Source organism: Coregonus clupeaformis, chromosome 20 (assembly GCF_020615455.1).
Source record: "Coregonus clupeaformis isolate EN_2021a chromosome 20, ASM2061545v1, whole genome shotgun sequence".
Classification (NCBI taxonomy): domain Eukaryota; kingdom Metazoa; phylum Chordata; class Actinopteri; order Salmoniformes; family Salmonidae; genus Coregonus; species Coregonus clupeaformis.
Genome location: NC_059211.1, coordinates 21,103,140 through 21,127,535, shown reverse-complemented (window position 1 = coordinate 21,127,535; position 24,396 = coordinate 21,103,140). Strand labels below are relative to the sequence as shown.

The window sequence follows — 24,396 nt, the reverse complement described above, 5'->3', positions numbered from 1 at the left end:
TACTTAAATCCAATACCCACAGTAAACTCTGCAATTGATTTGTGTGACTGCTGGGTCAACAACAGTTCCAGCTCCTACTTTTAGACAGTGTTCCTCTGGCATCCATTAATCAGTCTTGAGATGAAAGGATGTCAGCAGAGCAACAGAGTGGAGAAAAGGAGGGGGGTGGAGGGAGGGAGGGGGGTGGAGGGAGGGAGGGGGGAGAGAAGGGGGGAAGCTGTAGGCTGTGACACACTTACTGACAGAGAGACAATGTGACAGAGAGACAATGTGACAGAGAGACAATGTGACAGAGAGACAATGTGACAGAGAGACGGTGTGACAGAGACAATGTGACAGAGAGACAATGTGACAGAGAGACGGTGTGACAGAGACAATGTGACAGAGAGACAATGTGACAGAGAGACAATGTGACAGAGAGACGGTGTGACAGAGAGACAATGTGACAGAGAGACAATGTGACAGAGAGACGGTGTGACAGAGACAATGTGACAGAGAGACAATGTGACAGAGAGACAATGTGACAGAGAGACGGTGTGACAGAGAGACAATGTGACAGAGAGACAATGTGACAGAGAGACGGTGTGACAGAGACAATGTGACAGAGAGACAATGTGACAGAGAGACAATGTGACAGAGAGACGGTGTGACAGAGACAATGTGACAGAGAGACAATGTGACAGAGAGACAATGTGACAGAGAGACGGTGTGACAGAGAGACAATGTGACAGAGAGACAATGTGACAGAGAGACGGTGTGACAGAGACAATGTGACAGAGAGACAATGTGACAGAGAGACAATGTGACAGAGAGACGGTGTGACAGAGAGACAATGTGACAGAGAGACAATGTGACAGAGAGACGGTGTGACAGAGACAATGTGACAGAGAGACAATGTGACAGAGAGACAATGTGACAGAGAGACGGTGTGACAGAGAGACAATGTGACAGAGAGACAATGTGACAGAGAGACGGTGTGACAGAGACAATGTGACAGAGAGACAATGTGACAGAGACAATGTGACAGAGAGACAATGTGACAGAGAGACAATGTGACAGAGAGACAATGTGACAGAGAGACGGTGTGACAGAGAGACGGTGTGACAGAGAGACAATGTGACAGAGAGACAATGTGACAGAGAGACAATGTGACAGAGAGACGGTGTGACAGAGAGACAATGTGACAGAGAGACAATGTGACAGAGAGACGGTGTGACAGAGACAATGTGACAGAGAGACAATGTGACAGAGACAATGTGACAGAGAGACAATGTGACAGAGAGACAATGTGACAGAGAGACGGTGTGACAGAGAGACAATGTGACAGAGAGACAATGTGACAGAGAGACAGTGTGTCCACGGCAGAGCAGGGCATATGTCGTCAGAGACCTGGGTGAGAAGGAGTAAACTGGGGAAGAGGAGATCAGCGAGGAAACATAAATATTTAATCAAGGCCAGATTGACAGGGGAACAAAGGGCACAGAGATGATCGTCTACCAAACAGTTTCTTTCCCACAGAACACAGAGATGATCGCCTACCAAACCATTTCTTTCCCACAAAACACAGTGTGAGGATGCTCAAACAGTGACTCAGTAGAAAGTCACAGCTGATCTGCGAAGATGTTTCCACTTCTTCAGTCTGGCTATGGCTAGAGTTGAGATGCACCAGTTCAAATGATCAGGACACACAATTAAATGTACACTAGTTACATTTTGGTTTATTGCTAGAATAACTGCATTTGAAGTCTGTCGCGTTTCACACTGGTACATTATCTAGTGTGAGGGTGTCCTTTCTGCATTAGATGTATCCATGTTGAACCATTTATTTCCCTATGCAGAAGTCTCTGAATATGATGTCCAGGATCTCCTCGGCTCCGACCCGTCCTGTAATGCGTCCCAGGTGGGTGAGGGCAAGGCGGACCCCCTCTGCGGCCAGGGCCAGGTCCTGGTCTCTGTAGTGGTGGTACTGGTTCAGGGCCTGGACACCCTGCTGGAGGTGGGCTCTGTGACGGGCCTGGGTCAGACTGGGAGCTCCGCTCAGAGGGTCACCACACCTGGATGGGACAGTCGTGTTATAACTGATGTAGTGTGTGTAGGTGTGCCGGCGTTGCCAAAGGTTTCAGAAGAATGGGGTGTTTGATCTTCAGTCTGGGAGCTGCTATCAGCGTTACTTTTTTTGAAATACTCAGGATGTATCAAATTTAATCCAAGTTTATTCGTCATATCCACAGGATACAGCGGGGTGTAAACAACATTCTTACTGTCGGGTAGGCTCAGGGTAGATAATGTTATGACAAGTCATGATATTATCAAAAGCTTAGGGACCAATCCTAACTTACTTGCGATATCAAAGTGTTACTCAAGTTTAATTTAGAATGAATTACACAATTAATCTATCAATCAGAGTTAGGATTCCGCCCATGGTGAGTACCTGATATATAGGAAAACCATTAAAAAAAACATCCTTAGAAACATTCAGTAACATTCACGCAGAACTGTACTCCATACTCACAGAGTCTTGACCCTGCTCTGCAGCACAGTGAGGAAATCCTCCAGCCCTGTACTGGTGTAGCAGGACAGAAAACATGCAGGAGGGAGACCCGGGCTCTCTCTCAGCTCTCCCTCTGTCCTTTCCCTCTGCTCCTCAGGTACCAGGTCACTCTTGTTGAGCACCAGCAGGACCCTGTTTGAGGCAGCCTCCGTGCCCGCCTCAGGGCTGGGAAGCATGGTGCTGAGGTGCTCCTGGAGGAAGGCTGGTGCTAGCTGAGGGTCTGGGGGTAGCTGGGTGGAGTCCACCACTACTAGGGTCAGATCAGCCTGCTCCACCCTGAAGGGAAAAAACACAATGAAATAAAATGTTATTTGTCACATTTTTCGTAAACAACAGGTGTAGACTAACATGATGACTATCAATCAATCAATCAAATGTATTTATAAAGCCCTTTTTACATCAGCAGATGTCACAAAGTGGTATACAGAAACCCAGCCTAAAACCCCAAACAGCAAGCAATGCAGATGTAGAAGCACGGTGGCTAGGAAAAACTCCCTAGAAAGTCAGAAACCTAGGAAGAAACCTAGAGAGGAACCAGGCTCTGTGGGGTGACAAGTCCCCTTCTGGCTGTGCCGGGTGGAGATTATAACAGTACATGGCCATTAAGGCCAGATTTTTCTCCAAGATGTTCAAACATTCATAGATGACCAGCAGGGTCAAATAATAATCACAGTGGTTGTAGAGGTTGCAACAGGTCAGTACATCAGGAGTAAATGTCACTTGGCTTTTCATAGCCGGGCATTTAGAGGTTGAAATAGCAGGTGCGGTAGAGAGAGAGTTGAAAACAGCAGGTCTGGGACAAGGTAGCAGGTCCGGTGAACAGGTCAAGGTTACATAGCCGCAGGCAGCAGCACGATCAGGTGGACTGGGGACAGCAAGGAGTCATCAGGCCAGGTAGTCCTGAGGCATGGTCCTAGGGCTCAGGTCCTCCGGGAGGGGAGGGAGAGAGGGAGAGAGAGAGAATTAGAGGGAGCATACTTAAATTCAAACAGGACACCGGATAAGACAGGCTGAGACGGGGGGGGGCCCTGTCCGACGATACCCCCAGACAGGGCCAACCAGGCAGAATATAACCCCACCCACTTTGCCAAAGCACAGCCCCCACACCACCAGAGGGATATCAACAGACCACCAACCTACTACCCTGAGACAAGGCTGAGTTAGCTCACTAAGATCTCCTCCACTGCATGAGCCCGAGGAGGCGACAAACCGGACAGGAAGATCACGTCTGTGACTCAACCCACTCAAGTGACGCACCCCTCCTAGGGACGTCATGGAAGAGCACTAGTAAGCCAGTGACTCAGCCCCTGTAATAGGGTGAGAGGCAGAGAATCCCAGTGGAGAGATGGGAGCCGGCCAGGCAGAGACAGCAAGGGCGGTTTGTCGCTCCAGTGCCTTTCCATTAACCTTCGCACCCCTGGGCCAGACTACACTCAATCATAGGACCTACTGAAGAGATGAGTCTTCAGTAAAGACTTAAAGATTGAGACCGAGTCTGCGTCTCTCACATGGAAAGTCAGACCATTCCATAAAAATTTAGCTCTATAGGAGAAAGCCCTGCCTCCAGCTGTTTGCTTAGAAATTCTAGGGACAATAAGGAGGCCTGCATCTTGTGACCGTAGCATAGGAGTAGGTAACTACGGCAGGACCAAATCGGAGAGATAGGTAGGAGCAAGCCCATGTAATGCTTTGTAGGTTAGCAGTAAAACCTTAAAATCAGCCCTAGCCTTAACAGGAAGCCAGTGTAGCGAGGCTAGCACTGGAGTAATATGATCAAATGTTTTGGTTCTATTCAATATTCTAGCAGCCGTGTTCAGCACTAATTGAAGTTTATTTAGAGCGTTGCAGTAGTCTAATCTAGAAGTGACAAAAGCATGGATTAGCTTTTCTGCATCAGTTTCTGATTTTTGCAATGTTACGAAGATGGAAAAAAAGCTGTCCTTGAAATATTCTTGATATGTTCGTCAAAAGAGAATCAGGGTCCAGAATAACGCAGAGGTCCTTCATAGTTTTTTTGGAGATGACTGTACAACCATCAAGATTAATTGTCAGATCCAACAGAAGATCTCTTTGTTTCTTGGGACCTAGAACTAGCATCTCTGTTTTGTCCGTGTTTAAAAGTAAAAAGTGTTTCCGAACGACATCACCAAGAGGTAAAATATATAGTGAAAACAATAGTGGTCCTAAAACGGAACCTTGAGGAACACCGAAACGCACATTTGATTTGTCAGAGGACAAACCATCCACAGAGACAAACTGATATCTTTCCGACAGATAAGATCTAAACCAGGCAAGAACTTGTCCGTGTAGACCAATTAAGATTTCCAATCTCTCCAAAAGAATGTGGTGATCGATGGTGTCAAAAGCAGCACTAAGGTCTAGGAGCACGAGGACAGATGCAGAGCCATGGTCTGACACCATTAAAAGGTAATTTACCACCTTCACAAGTGCAGTCTCAGTGCTATGATGGGGTCTAAAACCAGACTGAAGCGTTTCGTATACATTATTTGTCTTGAAGAAGGCAGTGAGTTGCTGCACAACAGCTTTTTCTAAAAATGTTGAGAGGAATGGGAGATTCGATATAGGCCGATAGTTTTTTTTACATTTTCTGGGTCAAGGTTTGGCTTTTTCAAGAGAGGCTTTATTACTGCCACTTTTAGTGAGTTTGGTACACATCCAGTGGATAGGGAGCAATTTATTATGTTCAACATAGGAGGGCCAAGCACAGGAAGTAGCTCTTTCAGTAGTTTAGTCGGAATAGGGTGCAGTATACAGCTTGAAGGTTTAGAGGCCATGACTATTTTCATGAACGTGTCAAGAGATATAGGATTAAGAAACTTGAGTGTCTCCATTAATCCTAGGTCCTGGTAGTTTGGTGCAGACTCAGGACAGCTGAGCTTTGGAGAAATACGCAGATTCAAAGAGGAGTCCGTAATTTGCTTTCTAATGATCATGATCTTTTCGACAAACAAGTTCATGAATTCATCACTGCTGAAGTGAAAGGCATCCTCTCTTGAGGAATGCTGCTTTTTAGTTAGCTTTGAGACAGTATCAAATATAAATTTAGGATTGTTCTTATTCTCCTCAATTAAGGTTGGAATAATTGGATGATCGCGCAGCAGTGAGGGCTCATCGATATGCACTGTACTTTCTTTCCAAGCTAGTAGGAAGACTTCCAGTTTGGTGGAGCGCCATTTCCGTTCCAATTTTCTGGAAGCTTGCTTCAGGGCTCAGGTATTTTCTGTATACCAGGGAGCTAGTTTCTTGTGACAAATGTTTTTTGTTTTTAGGGGTGCGACTATATCTAGGGTATTACGCAAGGTTAGATTTAGATCCTCAGTTAGGTTGTTAACTGATTTTTGTACTCCAACGTCCTTGGGTAGGTGGAGGGAGTCTGGAAGGGCATCTAGGAATCTTTGGGTTGTCCGAGAATTTATAGCATGGTTTTTGATTATCCTTGGTTGGGGTCTGAGCAGATTATTTGTTGCGATTGCAAACGTAATAAGATGGTGGTCCGATAGTCCAGGGTTATGAAGAAAAACATTTAGATCCACAATATTTATTCCACGGGACAAAACTAGATCCAGGGTATGACTGGGGCAATGAGTAGGTCCGGAGACATGTTGGACAAAACCCACTGAGTCGATAATGGCTCCGAAAGCCTTTTGGAGTGGGTCTGTGGACTTTTCCATGTGAATATTAAAGTCACCAAAAATTAGAATATTATCTGCCATGACTACAAGGTCCGATAGGAATTCAGGGAACTCAGTGAGGAATTCTGTATACGGCCCCAGAGGCCTGTAAACAGTAGCTATAAAAAGTGATTGAGTAGGCTGCATAGATTTCATGACTAGAAGCTCAAAAGATGAAAACGCAGTCATTTTTGGGGGGGTAAATTGACATTTGCTATAGTAAATGTTAGCAACACCTCCACCTTTGCGGGATGCGCGGGGGATATGGTCACTAGTGTAACCAGGAGGAGAGGCCTCATTTAACACAGTAAATTCATCAGGCTTAAGCCATGTATGTGCCTTACCTCCATAACTTGCTACATTTGCACACACTGTATATATATTTATTTCTGTTGTATTTTTGACTTTGTTTTGTTTTACCCCATATGTAACTCTGTGTTGTTGTTTTTATCGCACTGCTTTGCTTTATCTTGGCCAGGTCGCAGTTGTAAATGAGAACTTGTTCTCAACTGGTTTACCTGGTTAAATAAAGGTGAAAAAAAAAAAAAATGTATCAGTCAGGCCAATCACATCAAGATTATGATCAGTGATTAGTTAATTGACCAAAACTGCCTTGGAAGTGAGGGATCTAACATTAGGTAGCGCTATTTTGAGATATCACAGTCCCATTCAATAATGACAGGAATGGAGGAGGTCTTTATACCAGTGAGATTGCTAAAGCGAACACCGCCATGTTTTGTTTTGCACAACCAATATCGAGGCACAGACACGGTCTCAATGGGGATAGCTGAGTGGACTACACTGTGCTAGTGGCAGACTCCACTAAGTTGGCAGGCTGGCTAACAGCCTGCTGCCTGGCCTGCACCATTTTTTTTACATTTTAGTAATTTAGCAGACGTTCTTATCCAAAGCGACTTCCAGTTAGTGAGTGCATAATTGTTTTTTTTCATACTGGCCCCCCGTGGGAATCAAACCCACAACCCTGGCGTTGCAAGCGCCATGCTCTACCAAATGAGCTACACGGTGCATGTCTATGTTGGTAGATAAGATGAGAGCACCCCTCCAGCTAGGACGGAGTCCGTCACTCCTCAGCAGGCCAGGCTTGGTCCTATTTGTGTGTGAGTCCAAGAAAGATGGCCAATTATCTACAAATTCTATCTTTTGGGAGGAGCAGAAAACAGTTTTCAACCAGCGATTGAGTTGTGAGACTCTGCTGTAGAGCTCATCACTCGCCCTAACTGGGAGGGGGCCAGAGACAATTACTCGATGCCGACACATCTTTCTAGCTAATTTACACCAGACCGGGCGCGCATGCGTCCGCGTTCGCGGGCATATTGATTTTATACATCCACACCCAGACACGATCAGGACACGCAGGTTGAAATATCAAAACGAACTCTGAACCAACTATATTAATTTGGGGACAGGTCGAAAAGCATTAAACATGCATGGCAATTTAGCTAGCTAGCTTGCTGATGCTAGCTAATTTGTCCTGGAATATAAACATTGGGTTGTTATTTTACCTGAAATGCACAAGGTCCTCTACTCCGACAATTAATCCACAGATAAAAGGGTAAACAGAGTCAGTTTCTAGTAATCTCTCCTCCTTCAGTCTTCTTCTTCTTTGGACTTTACATGGCGGTTGGCAACTAACTTTAAGGTGCATTACCTCAACCAACTGGACTGGAGTGTGGACCTCAGTTCATCTTTCAATCACCCACGTTGGTATATGCTCCTAAAAACCAATGAGGAGATGGGAGAGGTGGGACTTGCAGCGCGTCAAGTGTCACAAATAGAACCAAGTTCTATTTTAGCGCCTGGCTATGCAGTCGCTCGTTGACGCACGTGAGCCGTGTGAATGCAATGATTGAATAACATGTATGTATACATTTATTTTGCAACGCTCGCGCATGTAACGCGAGCGGTGTGGTCAGCATGTAACAGTGAAATGCTTACTTACAGGCCCTTCCCAACAAGAGAAATAATATTTAAAAAATAACACAAATAATAAATACGTAATGAGTAACAATAACTTGGCTATATACACAGGGTACCAGTACTGAGTCAATGTGCAGGGGTACAAGGTAATTGAGGTATATATGTACATATTCACTACATGACCAAAAGTATGTGGACACCTGCTCGTCAAACATATCATTCCAAAATCATGGACATTAATATGGAATTGGTTCCCCCTTTGATGCTATAACAGCCTCCAATCTTCTGGGAAGGCTTTCCACTAGATGTTGGAACATTGCTGCGCTTCCATTCAGCCACAAAAGCATTAGTGAGGTCGGGCACTGATGTTGGACGATTAGGCCTGGCTCGCAGTCGGCGTTCCAATTCATCCCAAAGGTGTTCGATGAAGTTGAGGTCAGGGCTCTGTGCAGGCCAGTCAAGTTCTTCCAAACCGATCTTGACAAACCATTTATGGATGGACCTCGCTTTGTGCATGGGAGCATTGTCATGCTGAAACAGGAAAGGGCCTTCCTCAAACTGTTGCCACAAAGTTGGAAGCACAGAATCGTTTAGAATGTCATTGTATGCTGTAGAGTTAAGATCTCCCTTCACTAGAACTAAGGGGCCTAGCCCAAACCATGAAAAACAGCCCCAGACCATTATTCCTCCTCCACCAAACTGTACAGTTGGCACTATGCATTGGGGCAGGTAACGTTCTCCTGGCATCTGCCAAACCCAGATTCGTCCATCGGACTGCCAGACATTGAAGCGTGATTCATCACTCCAGAGAACGCGTTTCCACTGCTCCAGAGTCCAATAGCGGCGAGCTTTACACCACTCCAGCCGACACTTGGCTTTGCGCATGGTGATCTTAGGCGTGGCAGCTCAGCCATGGAAACAAATGTAATGAAGCTCCCAGACGAACAGTTCTTGTGCTGACGTTGCTTCCAGGGGCAGTTTGGAACTTGGTAGTGAGTGTTGCAACCGAGGACAGACGATTTTTACGCACTACGAGCTTCAGCGGTCCCGTTCTGTGAGCTTGTGTGGCCTACCACTACGTGGCTGAGCCGTTGTTGCTCCTAGACTGTTCCACTTCACAATAACAGCACTTATAGTTGACCGGGGTAGTTCTAGCAGGGCAGAAATTTAACGAACTAATTGTTTGAAAGGTGGCATCCTATGACGGTGCCACGTTGAAAGTCACTGAACTCTTCAGTAAGGCCATTCCACTGCCAATGTTTGTCTATGGAGATTGCATGGCTGTGTGCTCAATTTTATACACCTGTTCGCTACGGGTGTGGCTGAAATAGCCGAATACACTAATTTGAAGGGGTATCCACATATTTTGCATATATAGTGTAGGTAGGGGTAGAGTGACAGGATAGATACATTTTGAATACACTGCTGCTACTGTTTGAGTCAAAAGAGTTAGTGCAAAAAGGGTCAATGCAGGTAGCCCAGGTAGCTATTTTGTGAACTATTTAGCAGTCTTATGGCTTGGGGGTAGAAGCTGTTCAGGGTCCTGTTGATTCCAGGTGCATCAGTACTGCTTGGCGTGCGGTAGCAGAGAGAACAGTCTATGACTTGGGTGATTGGAGTCTTTGACAAGTTTTTGGTCCTTCCTCTGACACTGCCTAGTTTAGAGGTCCTGGATGGCAGGAAGCTTGACCCCAGTGATGTATTGGGCTGTAAGCACTACCCTCTGTTGCGCCTTACGGTCAGATGCCAAGCAGTTGCCATACCAAGCTGCCAGTAAAGATGCTCTTGATGGTGCAGCTGTAGAACTTTTTAAGGATCTGAGGGCCCATGCCAAATCTTTTCAGCCTCCTGAGGGGGAGGAGGTGTTGTCGTGCCCTCTTCACGACTGTGTTGGTGTGCGTGGACCATGTTAATTCCTTAATGATGTAGACACTGAGGAACTTGAAGCTCTCGACCCACTCCACTACAGCCCTGTCGATGTGGATGGGGGGCGTGCTCGGCCCTCCGTTTCCTGTAGTCCACCATCAGCTCCTTTCTCTTGCTGACGTTCAGGGAGAGGTTGTGGTACTGGCACCACAACACCAGGTCACTGACCTCCTCCCTATAGGCTGTGTCATAGTCGTTGGTGATCAGGCAGGCCTACCACCGTCGTGTTGTCAGCAAACTTAATGATGGTGTTGGGAGTCATGCGCGGCCATGCAGTCGTGGGTGAACAGGGAGTACAGCAGGAGACTAAGCACGCACCCGAGGGGCCCCCGTGTTGAGGGTCAATGTAATGGATGTGTTTTTACCTACTCTCACCACCTGGGGGCGGCCCGTCAGGAAGTCCAGGATCCAGTTGTAGAGGGAGGGAGGTGTTCAGTCCCAGGGTCCTGAGCTTAGTGATGAGCTTGGAGGGCACTATGGTGTTGAATGCTGAGCTGTAATCAATGAACAGCATTCTCACATAGGTGTTTCTCTTGTCCAGGTGGGAGAGGACAGTGTGAGGTGCAATAGAGATTGCGTCATCTGTGGATCTGTTGGGGCGGAATGCGAAATTGGAGTGAGTCCATGGTGTCTGGGATGATGGTGTTGATGTGAACCATGACCAGCCTGTCAAAGCATTTCATGGCTAGAGATGTGAGTGCCATGGGGCGATAGTCATTTAGACAGGTTACCTTGGCTTTCTTGGGCACTATGGTGGTCTACTTGAAACATTTAGGTATTACAGACTGGGTCAGGGAGAGGTTGAATATGTCAGTAAAGACACTTGCCAGCTGGTCAGCGCATGCTCTGAGTACGCGTCCTGGTAATCCGTCTGGCCCTGCGGCCTTGTGAATGCTAACCTGTCTAAAGGTCTTACTCACATCGGGTACAGAGCGCGAGATCACACAGTCGTCCAGAACAACTATTGCTCTCATGCATGGTTCAGTGTTGCATGCCTCGAAGCGCGCATAGAAGGCATTTAGCTTGTCTGGTAGGCTCGCGTCACTGGACGGTTCGCGGGTGGGTTTCCCTTTGTAATTCATGATAGTTTGCAAGCACTGGTACATCAGATCCGGTGTAGTAGGATTCAATCTTAGTCCCGTAATTAATTAAGCCGGTGGCTGATGTAGTAAATTCCTCAATGGTATCTCCGGCGCTGCTCACTCTTGGATTGCGTCCTACCTGACAGGTCGCTCCTACCAGGTGGCGTGGCGAGAATCTGTCTCCGCACCATGTGCTCTCACCACTAGTGTCCCCCAGGGCTCAGTTCTAGGCCCTCTTCTATTCTCTCTATACACCAAGTCACTTGGCTCTGTCATATCCTCACATGGCCTCTCCTATCATTGCTACGCAGACATTTACATTTTTAGTCATTTAGCAAACGCTCTTATCCAGAGCGACTTACAGTTAGTGAGTGCATACATTATTTTTATTTTTCATACTGGCCCCCCGCAGACGACACACAATGAATCTTCTCCTTTCCCCCTTCTGATAACCAGGTGGCGAATCACATCTCTGCATGTCTGGCAGACATATCAGTGTGGATGTCGGATCACCACCTCAAGCTGAACCTCGGCAAGACGGAGCTGCTCTTCCTCCCGGGGAAGGACTGCCCGCTCCATGATCTCGCCATCACGGTTGACAACTCCATTGTGTCCTCCTCCCAGAGTGCAAAGAACCTTGGCGTGACCCTGGACAACACCCTGTCGTTCTCCGCTAACATCAAAGCGGTGACCCGATCCTGCAGGTTCATGCTCTACAACATGACGACCCTACCTTACACAGAAAGGTTTTCTGTGTGTGGAGTAAATGTTTTCTGTGTGTGGAGTAAAGGTTTTCTGTGTGTGGAGTAAAGGTTTTCTGTGTGTGGAGTAAAGGTTTTCTGTGTGTGGAGTAAATGTTTTCTGTGTGTGGAGTAAAGGTTTTCTGTGTGTGGAGTAAAGGTTTTCTGTGTGTGGAATAAAGGTTTTCTGTGTGTAGAGTAAAGGTTTTCTGTGTGTGGAGTAAAGGTTTTCTGTGTGTGGAGTAAAGGTTTTCTGTGTGTGGAGTAAAGGTTTTCTGTGTGTGGAGTAAAGGTTTTCTGTGTGTGGAGTAAAGGTTTTCTGTGTGTGGAGTAAAGGTTTTGTGTGTGTGGAGTAAAGGTTTTCTGTGTGTGGAGTAAAGGTTTTCTGTGTGTGGAGTAAAGGTTTTCTGTGTGTGGAGTAAAGGTTTTCTGTGTGTGGAGTAAAGGTTTTCTGTGTGTGGAGTAAAGTACAGTTTTGTCGCCTCTAGTTGCACAGGTGACATGTTGGTAAAAATGAGGTAAAAAGGATTTAAGTTTCCCTGCATTAAAATCACCGGCCACGAGAAGTGTGTTTGCTTATGGCCCTATACAGGTCGTAGTGCCAGCATCGGTTTGTGGTGGTAAATAGACAGTTACGAAAAATAGTCAATAGTATGGCCTGCAGCTTATCATAAGCTATTTCTAACTCAGGCGAGCAAAAACTTGAGACTTCCTTAACATTAGAGATCACGCACCAGCTTTTCTTAACAGAGACACAACCCCCCCCCCCCCAATCTTACCTGATGCTGCTGACCGGTTTTGACGATGCATGGAAAAGCCAACAAGATGTATATTATCCATGTCCTTGTTCAGCCACGACTCTGTGAAACATAGGATATTACAGTTCTTCAGGTCCCGTTGATAGGATAGTCTCGAACAGAGCTCGTCCAGTTTGATCTCTAGTGACTGTAGGTTCGGCAACAGAACGTAGGGTAGAGGCGGTTTATTTGCACGCCAACGTAGTCTCGTCAGGATGCCGGCTCGTCTGCCTCTCTTGCGCCGTCGCTTCTTCTTTCGAGGCCCGGGGATCAGGGCCTGGTCCAGAGCAGAACGTCCAGAGCTGCCGACTCGTTGAAGTACACATTGTCATCCAAATCGAGGTTAGTGATCACTGTTCTGATCTCCAGAAGGTCATAGGAAATGATGGCGGAGACATTATGTTAAAAAAAAAAGTTACAATCAGTGTAAAAAAACACAGCAAAATAGCAGAATTGGTCAGGAGCCCATAAATGTGTTGCTATCCACTGCAGCGCCATCTTATAATTCCCCAGAATATAATAGAATTGTATAGCATTGTCCATTTTGGTTGAAACAGAAAAGCATAGGTAGGGAATCTAGAGACAGTCACATAATTAACTGTATCTCTGTGGGGACACCCCCCCTCCCCAGGGACACCCCCCCTCCCCAGGGACACCCCCCTCCCCAGGGACACCCCCCCTCCCCAGGGACACCCCCCCCCCCCAGGGACACCCCCCTCCCCAGGGACACCCCCCTCCCCAGGGACACCCCCTCCCCAGGGACACCCCCCTCCCCAGGGACACCCCCCTCCCCAGGGACCAGCAGCAGCAGCAGGATGCTTATTCTGACTACCTCCTTCCTGCCCTTCCCCAGGTCATGAGCCCTGGATCCCCTGACAGACATACAGAAAGTCCCCTTAAGCACAAGAACTGCCTGCACTTCCTACCGGGCCAACTCTCCCCTCTCCCGCCTCTCTTGTCAGCCTGGCCAAGTCTGTGGGGGGTGGGGGTGGGGGTGTGTGTACTCAGGGAGAGGTATATACATTTCTGCTGCTGCTATTCTTCCCTGGTGTAAACAATGGAAGCAGCCGTCAGGATGGAGTGCTCAGCTATGTATGTATTTGACCCTGTCACTTACCGCGTGTGTTTGTTTGTGTGTGTGTGTGTGTGTGTGCGTGCCTCACCCTCTGTATGGTAAATATTATTATGCAAATGTGCATGGTGGCACATCCTCCCACCTCCTGAGTGTGTTTACGTCTGGTATTTATATCCTCTTTACACTGAGGAACTGGAGCCAAAATACAACGTATGGGGAAAGCCTTGAATTATTTCTTCCTTTCTTTGTTTTCAAGGATTTTCAAGTATCTTGTTCATTTTGTTCGTCTTTCCCATACAATGTAGACAACACTAGACTTTGTTCTGTACAGAAGTCACAATTCACAGGAAGAGACACCCAATACTGCCCCATATCGTATTGTTTAATGTCTTTCCAAATCCTAGTCCTGAAGGTCACTTAAGATAAGAATTAGTGTATTCATTTTAGGTGAACTACATATCAAAGATATTCAATTACTTGAAATGAAATGTGCATTTTGACCATAATGCTTTGTACAATATACAGTATGTGGTATAGTGTATACACGTTGGTATTGATTGATTAGCACCTACCTCTGGCGGGCTCTGCGGACCCCCTCTCTCTCCACGCTGTCTGAGGAGTCTCTGAGCCCTGCGGTGTCACTCAGGAGGACAGGGAAGCCCCCAATGTCCAGAGAGGTCTCCACAATGTCCCTGGTGGTCCCCGCGATGGGGGACACGATGGCTGCTGGACGCTGGCCTGGACAGAGAGGAATGGAGAGAGAGAGAGAGAGAGAAAGAGATGAGAGAGAGGGATGAGAGAGAGGGAGAGAGAGAGAAGAATTGGGATAGAGAGAGAGAGCGATGGAGAGATCGTTTTTTTAAATATTCCATCCATCTTCTCTTCTCTTAAAATCACTACAACTCAATATATTCATGGGAAATACTAACCATTGAAGTGTCCTATTCTTGGAATCAAAATAAGATCCTCGACAAACTCATCAACCTTCTCCTGCCATGGGATATTTTAATCCAGAACCACCTTTATTCAGCGGAACTACGTACAGTGGGGCAAAAAAGTATTTAGTCAGCCACCAATTGTGCAAGTTCTCCCACTTAAAAAGATGAGAGAGGCCTGTAATTTTCATCATAGGTACACGTCAACTATGACAGACAAATTGAGAAAAAAAAATCCAGAAAATCCCATTGTAGGATTTTTAATGAATTTATTTGCAAATTATGGTGGAAAATAAGTATTTGGTCACCTACAAACAAGCAAGATTTCTGGCTCTCACAGACCTGTAACTTCTTCTTTAAGAGGCTCCTCTGTCCTCCACTCGTTACCTGTATTAATGGCACCTGTTTGAACTTGTTATCAGTATAAAAGACACCTGTCCACAACCTCAAACAGTCACACTCCAAACTTCACAATGGCCAAGACCAAAGAGCTGTCAAAGGACACCAGAAACAAAATTGTAGAACTGCACCAGGCTGGGAAGACTGAATCTGCAACAGGTAAGCAGCTTGGTTTGAAGAAATCAACTGTGGGAGCAATTATTAGGAAATGGAAGACATACAAGACCACTGATAATCTCCCTCGATCTGGGGCTCCATGCAAGATCTCACCCCGTGGGGTCAAAATGATCACAAGAACGGTGAGCAAAAATCCCAGAACCACACGGGGGGGACCTAGTGAATGACCTGCTGAGAGCTGGGACCAAAGTAACAAAGCCAACCATCAGTAACACACTACGCCGCCAGGGACTCAAATCCTGCAGTGCGAGACGTGTCCCCCTGCTTAAGCCAGTACATGTCCAGGCCCGTCTGAAGTGCATTTGGATGATCCAGAAGAGGATTGGGAGAATGTCATATGGTCAGATGAAACCAAAATATAACTTTTTGGTAAAAACTCAACTCGTCATGTTTGGAGGACAAAGAATGCTGAGTTGCATCCAAAGAACACCATACCTACTGTGAAGCATGGGGTTGGAAACATCATGCTTTGGGGCTGTTTTTCTGCAAAGGGACCAGGACGACTGATCCGTGTAAAGGAAAGAATGAATGGGGCCATGTATCGTGAGATTTTGAGTGAAACCCTCCTTCCATCAGCAAGGGCATTGAAGATGAAACGTGGCTGGGTCTTTCAGCATGACAATGATCCCAAACACACCGCCCGGGCAACGAAGGAGTGGCTTCGTAAGAAGCATTTCAAGGTCCTGGAGTGGCCTAGCCAGTCTCCAGATCTCAACCCCCATAGAAAATCTTTGGAGGGAGTTGAAAGTCTGTGTTGCCCAGCGACAGCCCCAAAACATCACTGCTCTAGAGGAGATCTGCATGGAGGAATGGGCCAAAATACCAGCAACAGTGTGTGAAAACCTTGTGAAGACTTACAGAAAACGTTTGACCTGTGTCATTGCCAACAACGGGTATATAACAAAGTATTGAGAAACTTTTGTTATTGACCAAATACTTATTTTCCACCATCATATGCCAATAAATTCATTAAAAATCCTACAATGTGATTTTCTGGAATTTTTTTTCTAATTTTGTCTGTCATAGTTGACGTGTACCTATGATGAAAATTACAGGCCTCTCTCATCTTTTTAAGTGGGAGAACTTGCACAATTGGTGGCTGACTAAATACTTTTTTTCCCCACTGTACATAGAGTAAAGTGCTGTACGGTAGTATCCCTCCCTCCCTCCCCACTGCCCAGCCAAACAACCGACAGCCCGGCCATCACTCTGTGTTAGAGCTGAGGCCGTGAGTCAGGCCCTGGGAAAGACAAAGCTCAATAGGAAACAATAACAGGATTTTATCTGGAGGCTGATAAATACGTCTATTATTCTGATAGGAAGCAGCCAAACAACCACTCCACATGGTTTATACAGAGCCATGCTTAATGATGCAGGATGTCATATCTCAAACTCATGACCACATGACTGATAAACAAAACAGGTTCATTAGAAACAGGTTAATTAGAAATACTTTGACGCTCCACAGTTGCATAAGGTGTCATTAGGAAGTTATTTTCTCTCAAGGGACATGGGACTAAAGCAGTGTCGTGAATCGTCAGTGTGTGGTCATTGTGTCGTTCTAAAGTGTTGAGTGTGGAGTGTATTAGATGTGTATTCTCTAGAATTAAAGGGGAGAATCGTGCTTTTTTTTACAAGCAAATCTCTACAGTGGGGGAAAAAAGTATTTAGTCAGCCACCAATTGTGCAAGTTCTCCCACTTAAAAAGATGAGAGAGGCCTGTAATTTTCATCATAGGTACACGTAAACTATGACAGACAAATTGAGATTTCTTTTCCAGAAAATCACATTGTAGGATTTTTAATGAATTTATTTGCAAATTATGGTGGAAAATAAGTATTTGATCACCTACAAACAAACAAGATTTCTGGCTCTCACAGACCTGTAACTTCTTCTTTAAGAGGCTCCTCTGTCCTCCACTTGTTACCTGTATTATTGGCACCTGTTTGAACTTGTTATCAGTATAAAAGACACCTGTCCATAACCTCAAACAGTCACACTCCAAACTCCACTATGGCCAAGACCAAAGAGCTGTCAAAGGACACCAGAAACAAAATTGTAGACCTGCACCAGGCTGGGAAGACTGAATCTGCAATAGGTAAGCAGCTTGGTTTGAAGAAATCAACTGTGGGAGCAATTATTAGGAAATGGAAGACATACAAGACCACTTATAATCTCCCTCGATCTGGGGCTCCACGCAAGATCTCACCCCGTGGGGTCAAAATGATCACAAGAACGGTGAGCAAAAATCCCAGAACCACACGGGGGGACCTAGTGAATGACCTGCAGAGAGCTGGGACCAAAGTAACAAAGCCTACCATCAGTAACACACTACGCCGCCAGGGACTCAAATCCTGCTTAAGCCAGTACATGTCCAGGACCGTCTGAAGTTTGCTAGAGTGCATTTGGATGATCCAGAAGAGGATTGGGAGAATGTCATATGGTCAGATGAAACCAAAATATAACTTTTTGGTAAAAACTCAACTCGTCGTGTTTGGAGGACAAAGAATGCTGAGTTGCATCCAAAGAACACCATACCTACTGTGAAGCATGGGGGTGGAAACATCATGCTTTGGGGCTGTTTTTCTGCAAAGGGACCAGGACGACTGATCCGTGTAAAGGAAAGAATGAATGGGGCCATGTATCGTGAGATTTTGAGTGAAAACCTCCTTCCATCAGCAAGGGCATTGAAGATGAAACGTGGCTGGGTCTTTCAGCATGACAATGATCGCAAACACACCGCCCGGGCAACGAAGGAGTGGCTTCGTAAGAAGCATTTCAAGGTCCTGGAGTGGCCTAGCCAGTCTCCAGATCTCAACCCCATAGAAAATCTTTGGAGGGAGTTGAAAGTCTGTGTTGCCCAGCGACAGCCCCAAAACATCACTGCTCTAGAGGAGATCTGCATGGAGGAATGGGCCAAAATACCAGCAACAGTTTGTGAAAACCTTGTGAAGACTTACAGAAAACGTTTGACCTGTGTCATTGCCAACAAAGGGTATATAATAAAGAATTGAGAAACTTTTGTTATTGACCAAATACTTATTTTCCACCATAATTTGCAAATAAATTCATAAAAAATCCTACAATGTGATTTTCTGGATTTTTTTTTCTCATTTTGTCTGTCATAGTTGACGTGTACCAATGATGAAAATTACAGGCCTCTCTCATCTTTTTAAGTGGGAGAACTTGCACAATTGGTGGCTGACTAAATACTTTTTTTCCCCACTGTATTTCACTTGTTTTTGATTAATTTACACCAATTAGCGATTCACTTCCTCACCCTCGTAGTGCAGTACGGGGGCTCTGAAAAAACATGGAACAAATGTTCCAGAAACATCCTTCTAGAAACAGAAAAGCTCTCAGTATAGTGACGCAGGTCTTTAGACGTTGTACACATGAAATTGTGTAATTCCAAACTTTATCCGCAACGTTATATTCCATTTTGGTTGCGACTCAAGTGGCTACACAGAATGGAACAGGTGGATTGGGGGAAACAGCTCAAGTCGCACAAAATGGAATGTAATGTTGCGGATAAAGATTGAAATTACATGTTTTTTCAGAGCCCCCGTACTCTACGAGCCCCCGTACACTACGAGGATGAGGAAGTGAATCGCTGGTTGGTGTACGTTTCTCAAAAACAAGTGAAATCGCTAAAAAAAACGTGTCTGGAATCTTCTATAACATGTCATTTACATCAGAAATAGAGATTTGGTCATAAAAAAAAGCACAATTCTCCTTTAAGTGTAGGTGCATGACTAAGTGCACTCATACATTGATGTCAATAGGAAATGAGCGATCCTTTGTTTGTGTGTGTGTGTGTGTGTGTGTGTGTGTGTGTATTATTCTTACAGAGTGTGTTGAGCAGACTGCTCTTCCCAGCATTGGTAGCTCCTGCTATGACCACCTGTACTCCACTCCGTAGCCGCTCTCCTCTCCTCTCGTCCTTTAGGTGTGTCTCTATCTCGGTCTCCAGCTGGCGCACTGAACTGTCCACTGGGGAGGGGAGACAGGTAGTCATTGTTATTTTATTTTTATTTAGGTAGTGACAGGACAGCAGGGAGTCAAACTTCAATTTTAATTTCATGTTCTCTTTCCAAATAACCAATGCCGTGTAACAGGTGAAACTATCTTTGCTCTGTAACATGTGAAACTAATCAACTAATGTCAACAATATTGTGACATATTTAGAATGTGTCTGATGTGAAACAACCTTTTTAAATGCCAATTACATGAGATGAAAGAATCTCACCCATCGTGTAGACCCCTGTCCACTTAGCTATGAACCAGAGGTGGCTCTGACTTCTCCTCTGAGAGGAAAGGGCCCAATGGCGTGCCACCAAAACAAATGCCATGCAGCAAAGCATCTGTCACTAAATCAAAGATCAGAGGCTTCTGTTCTCCCAGCTGCCCCCCCACCCCCACCAGACTGCTGAGGGGGATTTCCCTTCCTCTCACTCTCCCCTTCTCCCCCCACACCATGGGAAACACAGAGAGAGAGAGAGACTCCCTTATCTACTGTGTGAAAAACCACAATGTGCCATCAGAGCAGCAAGATGTGTGACCTGTTGCCACAAGAAAAGGGCAACCAGTGAAGAACAAACACCATTGTAAATACAACCCATATTTGTGTTTATTTATTTTCCCATTTGTACTTTAACTATTTGCACATTATTACAACACTGTATATATACATAATATGACATTTGAAATGTCTTTATTCTTTTGAAACTTCTGAGTGTAATGTTTACTGTTAATATTTATTGTTTATTTCACTTTTGTTTACTATCTACTTCACTTGCTTTGGCAATGTTAACATTTGTTTCCCATGCCAATAAAGCCCTTAAATTGAAATTGAATTGAGAGAGAGAGACAGAGAGACAGACAGACAGACAGACAGAGACAGACAGACACAGGGAAAGAGAGACAGAGAGAAGGAGAGGGAGGGAGAGAGGAGAGAGAGAAAGAGAGAGAGAATGGAAGACACAGACAGGGAGGTGGTAGAGAGAGAGAGACAGAGGTGGGAGAGAGAGAGAGAGAGGGAGAGGGAGAGAGAGAGAGAGAGAGAGAGAGAGAGAGAGAGAGGGAGAGAGAGAGCGAGAGAGAGAGAGAGAGACAGAGGTGGGAGAGAGAGAGAGAGAGAGAGAGAGACAGAGAGAGAGAGAGACAGAGGTGGGGAGAGAGAGAGAGAGAGAGAGAGAGAGGTGGTAGAGAGAGAGAGAGAGACAGAGGTGGTAGAGAGAGAGAGGGAGACAGAGGTGGGAGAGAGAGACAGACAGAGGTGAGAGAGAGAGAGAGAGAGAGAGAGACCACTTACACCATTGTAAATACAACCCATATTTATGTTTATTTATTTTCCCATTTCTACTTTAACTATTTGCACATTACAACACTGTATATATACATAATATGACATTTGAAATGTCTTTATTCTTTTGAAACTTCTGAGTGTAATGTTTACTGTTAATATTCATTGTTGATTTCACTTTTGTTTACTATCTACTTCACTTGCTTTGGCAATGTTAACACACGTTTCCCATGCCAATAAAGTCCTTAAATTGAATTGAATTGAGAGAGAGAGAGGTGGGAGAGAGAGAGAGCGAGAGAGCGAGAGAGCGAGAGAGCGAGAGAGCGAGAGAGAGAGAGAGAGAGAGAGAGAGAGAGGGGGGGCTATGCTTAAACTCTTTAACATCATCCTCAGCTCTGGCATCTTCCCCAATATTTGGAACCAAGGACTGATCACCCCAATCCACAAAAGTGGAGACATATTTGACCCCAATAACTACTGCAGGATATGCGTCAACAGCAACCTTGGGAAAATCCTCAGCATTATCATTAACAGCAGACTCTTACATTTCCTCAGTGAAACAATCTACTGAGCAAATGTCAAATTGGCTTTTTACCAAATTACCGTACGACAGACCACGTATTCACCCTGCACACCCTAATTGACAAACAAACAAACAAACCAAAACAAAGGCAAAGTCTTCTCATGCTTTGTTGATTTCAAAAAAGCTTTTGACTCAATTTGGCATGAGGGTCTGCTATACAAATTGATGGAAAGTGGTGTTGGGGGAAAAACATACAACATTATAAAATCCATGTACACAAACAACAAGTGTTCCGGATAAAATTGGCAAAAAACACACACATTTCTTTCCACAGGGCCGTGGGGTGAGACACGGATGCAGCTTAAGCCCCACCCTCTTCAACATACAGTTGAAGTTTACATATGCCTTAGCCAAATACATTTAAACTCAGTTTTTCACAATCCCTGACATTTAATCCTAGTAAAAATTCCCTCTCTTAGGTCAGTTAGGATCACCACTTTATTTTAAGAATGTGAAATGTCAGAATAATAGTAGAGAGAATGATTTATTTCAGCTTTTATTTATTTCATCACATTCCCAGTGGGTCAGAAGTTTACATACACTTAATTAGTATTTGGTAGCATTGCCTTTAAATTGTTTAACTTGGGTCAAACATTTTGGGTAGCCTTCCACAAGCTTCCCACAATAAGTTGGGGGACTTTTGGCCCATTCCTCCTGACAGAGCTGGTGTAACTGAGTCAGGTTTGTAGGCCTCCTTGCTCGCACACGCTTTTTCAGTTCTGCCCACAAATGTTCTATAGGATTGAGATCAGGGCTTTGTGATGGCCACTCCAATACCTTGACTTTGTTGTCCTTAAGCCATTTTGGCACAACTTTGGAAGTATGCTTGGGGTCATTGTCCATTTGGAAGACCCATTTGCGAACAAGCTTTTACTTCCTGACTGATGTCTTGAGATGTTGCTTCAATATATCCACATAATTTTCCTTCCTCATGATGCCATCTATTTTGTGAAGTGCACCAGTCCCTCCTGCAGCAAAGCAACCCCACAGCATGATGCTGCCACCCCCGTGCTTCACGGTTGGGATGGTGTTCTTCGGGCTTGCAAGCGACCCCCTTTTTCCTCCAAACATAACGATGGTCATTATGGCCAAACAGTTCTATTTTTGTTTCATCAGACCAGAGGACATTTCTCCAAAAAGTACGATCTTTGTCCCCATGTGCAGTTGCAAACCGTAGTCTGGCTTTTTTATGGCGGTTTTGGAGCAGTGGCTTCTTCCTTGCTGAGTGGCCTTTCAGGTTATTTCGATATAGGACTCGTTTTACTGTGGATATAGATACTTTGTACCTGTTTCCTCCAGCATCTTCACAAGGTCCTTTGCTGTTGTTCTGGGATTGATTTGCACTTTTCGCACCAAAGTACGTTCATCTCTAGGAGACAGAACGCGTCTCCTTCCTGAGCGGTATGACGGCTGCGTAGTCCCATGGTGTTTATACTTGCATACTATTGTTTGTACAGATGAACGTGGTACCTTCAGGCGTTTGGAAATTGCTCCCAAGGATGAACCAGACTTGTGGAAGTCTACAATTATTTTTCTGAGGTCTTGGCTGATTTCTTTTGATTTTCCCATGATGTCAAGCAAAGAGGCACTGAGTTTGAAGGTAGGCCTTGAAATACATCCGCAGGTACACCTCCAATTGACTCAAATTATGTCAATTAACCTATCAGAAGCTTCTAAAGCCATGACATCATTTTCTGGAATTTTCCAAGCTGTTTAAAGGCACAGTCAACTTTTAGTGTATGTAAACTTCTGACCCACTGGAATTGTGATATAGTGAATTATAAGTGAAATAATCTGTCTGTAAACAATTGTTGGAAAAATTACTTGTTTCATGCACAAAGTAGATGTCCTAACCGACTTGCCAAAACTATATTTTGTTAACAAGAAATTTGTGGAGTGTTTGAAAAACGAGTTTTAATGACTCCAACCTAAGTGTATATAAACTTCCGACTTCAACTGTATATATCAACGAATTGGCAAGGGCACTAGAACAGTCTGCAGCCCCCGTCCTCACCCTACTAGAATCTGAAGTCAAATGTCTACTGTTTGCTGATGATCTGGTGCTTCTGTCCCCAACCAAGAAGGGCCTACAGCAGCACATTTTACATTTTAGTCATTTAGCAGACGCTCTTATCCAGAGCGACTTACAAATTGGTGCATTCACCCTATAGCCAGTGGGAAAACCACTTTACACTTTTTTTTTTTTTTTGGGGGGGTAGAAGGATTACTTTATCCTATCCAAGGTATTCCTTAAAGAGGTGGGGTTTCAAATGTCTCCGGAAGGTGGTGAGTGACTCCGCTGTCCTGGCGTCGTGAGGGAGCTTGTTCCACCATTGGGGTGCCAGAGCAGCGAACAGTTTTGACTGGGCTGAGCGGGAACTATGCTTCCGCAGAGGAAGGGAGCCAGCAGGCCAGAGGTGGATGAACGCAATGCCCTCATTTGGGTGTAGGGACTGATCAGAGCCCGAAGGTACGGAGGTGCCGTTCCCCTCACTGCTCCATAGGCAAGCACCATGGTCTTGTAACGGATGCGAGCTTCAACTGGAAGCCAGTGGAGTGTGCGGAGGAGGGGGTGACGTGAGAGAACTTGGGAAGGTTGAACACCAGACGGGCTGCGGCATTCTGGATGAGTTGTAGGGGTTTAATGGCACAGGCAGGGAGGCCAGCCAACAGCGAGTTGCAGTAATCCAGACGGGAGATGACAAGTGCCTGGATTAGGACCTGTGCCGCTTCCTGTGTAAGGCAGGGTCGTACTCTCCGAATGTTGTAGAGCATGAACCTGCAGGATCGGGTCACCGCCTTGATGTTAGCGGAGAACGACAGGGTGTTGTCCAGGGTCACGCCAAGGCTCTTCGCACTCTGGGAGGAGGACACAACGGAGTTGTCAACCGTGATGGCGAGATCATGGAACGGGCAGTCCTTCCCCGGGAGGAAGAGCAGCTCCGTCTTGCCAGGGTTCAGCTTGAGGTGGTGATCCGTCATCCATACTGATATGTCTGCCAGACATGCAGAGATGCGATTCGCCACCTGGTTATCAGAAGGGGGAAAGGAGAAGATTAGTTGTGTATCGTCAGCGTAGCAATGATAGGAGAGGCCATGTGAGGATATGACAGAGCCAAGTGACTTGGTGTATAGGGAGAATAGGAGAGGGCCTAGAACTGAGCCCTGGGGGACACCAGTGGTGAGAGCACGTGGT

General features: G+C 45.5%; 1 protein-coding gene across 3 annotated transcripts in view; it reads right to left on the bottom strand.

Annotated features, from left to right (window-relative positions):
• Positions 1-1,428: 1,428 nt before the first annotated feature.
• gtpbp3 (GTP binding protein 3, mitochondrial) overlaps positions 1,429-24,396 on the bottom strand; it is a 37,019-nt gene continuing 14,051 nt past the window's right edge. For all 3 annotated transcript variants that reach the window (XM_041840554.2, XM_041840552.2, XM_041840553.2), the window contains 4 exons: positions 19,162-19,305; positions 14,374-14,539; positions 2,513-2,827; positions 1,429-2,054 (listed from right to left, as the gene is read on the bottom strand). In XM_041840554.2, coding sequence (XP_041696488.1) covers positions 1,823-2,054; positions 2,513-2,827; positions 14,374-14,539; positions 19,162-19,305 — 857 coding nt within the window. In that variant the 3' untranslated portion in view covers positions 1,429-1,822. The remainder of the gene's footprint in view (positions 2,055-2,512; positions 2,828-14,373; positions 14,540-19,161; positions 19,306-24,396) is intronic.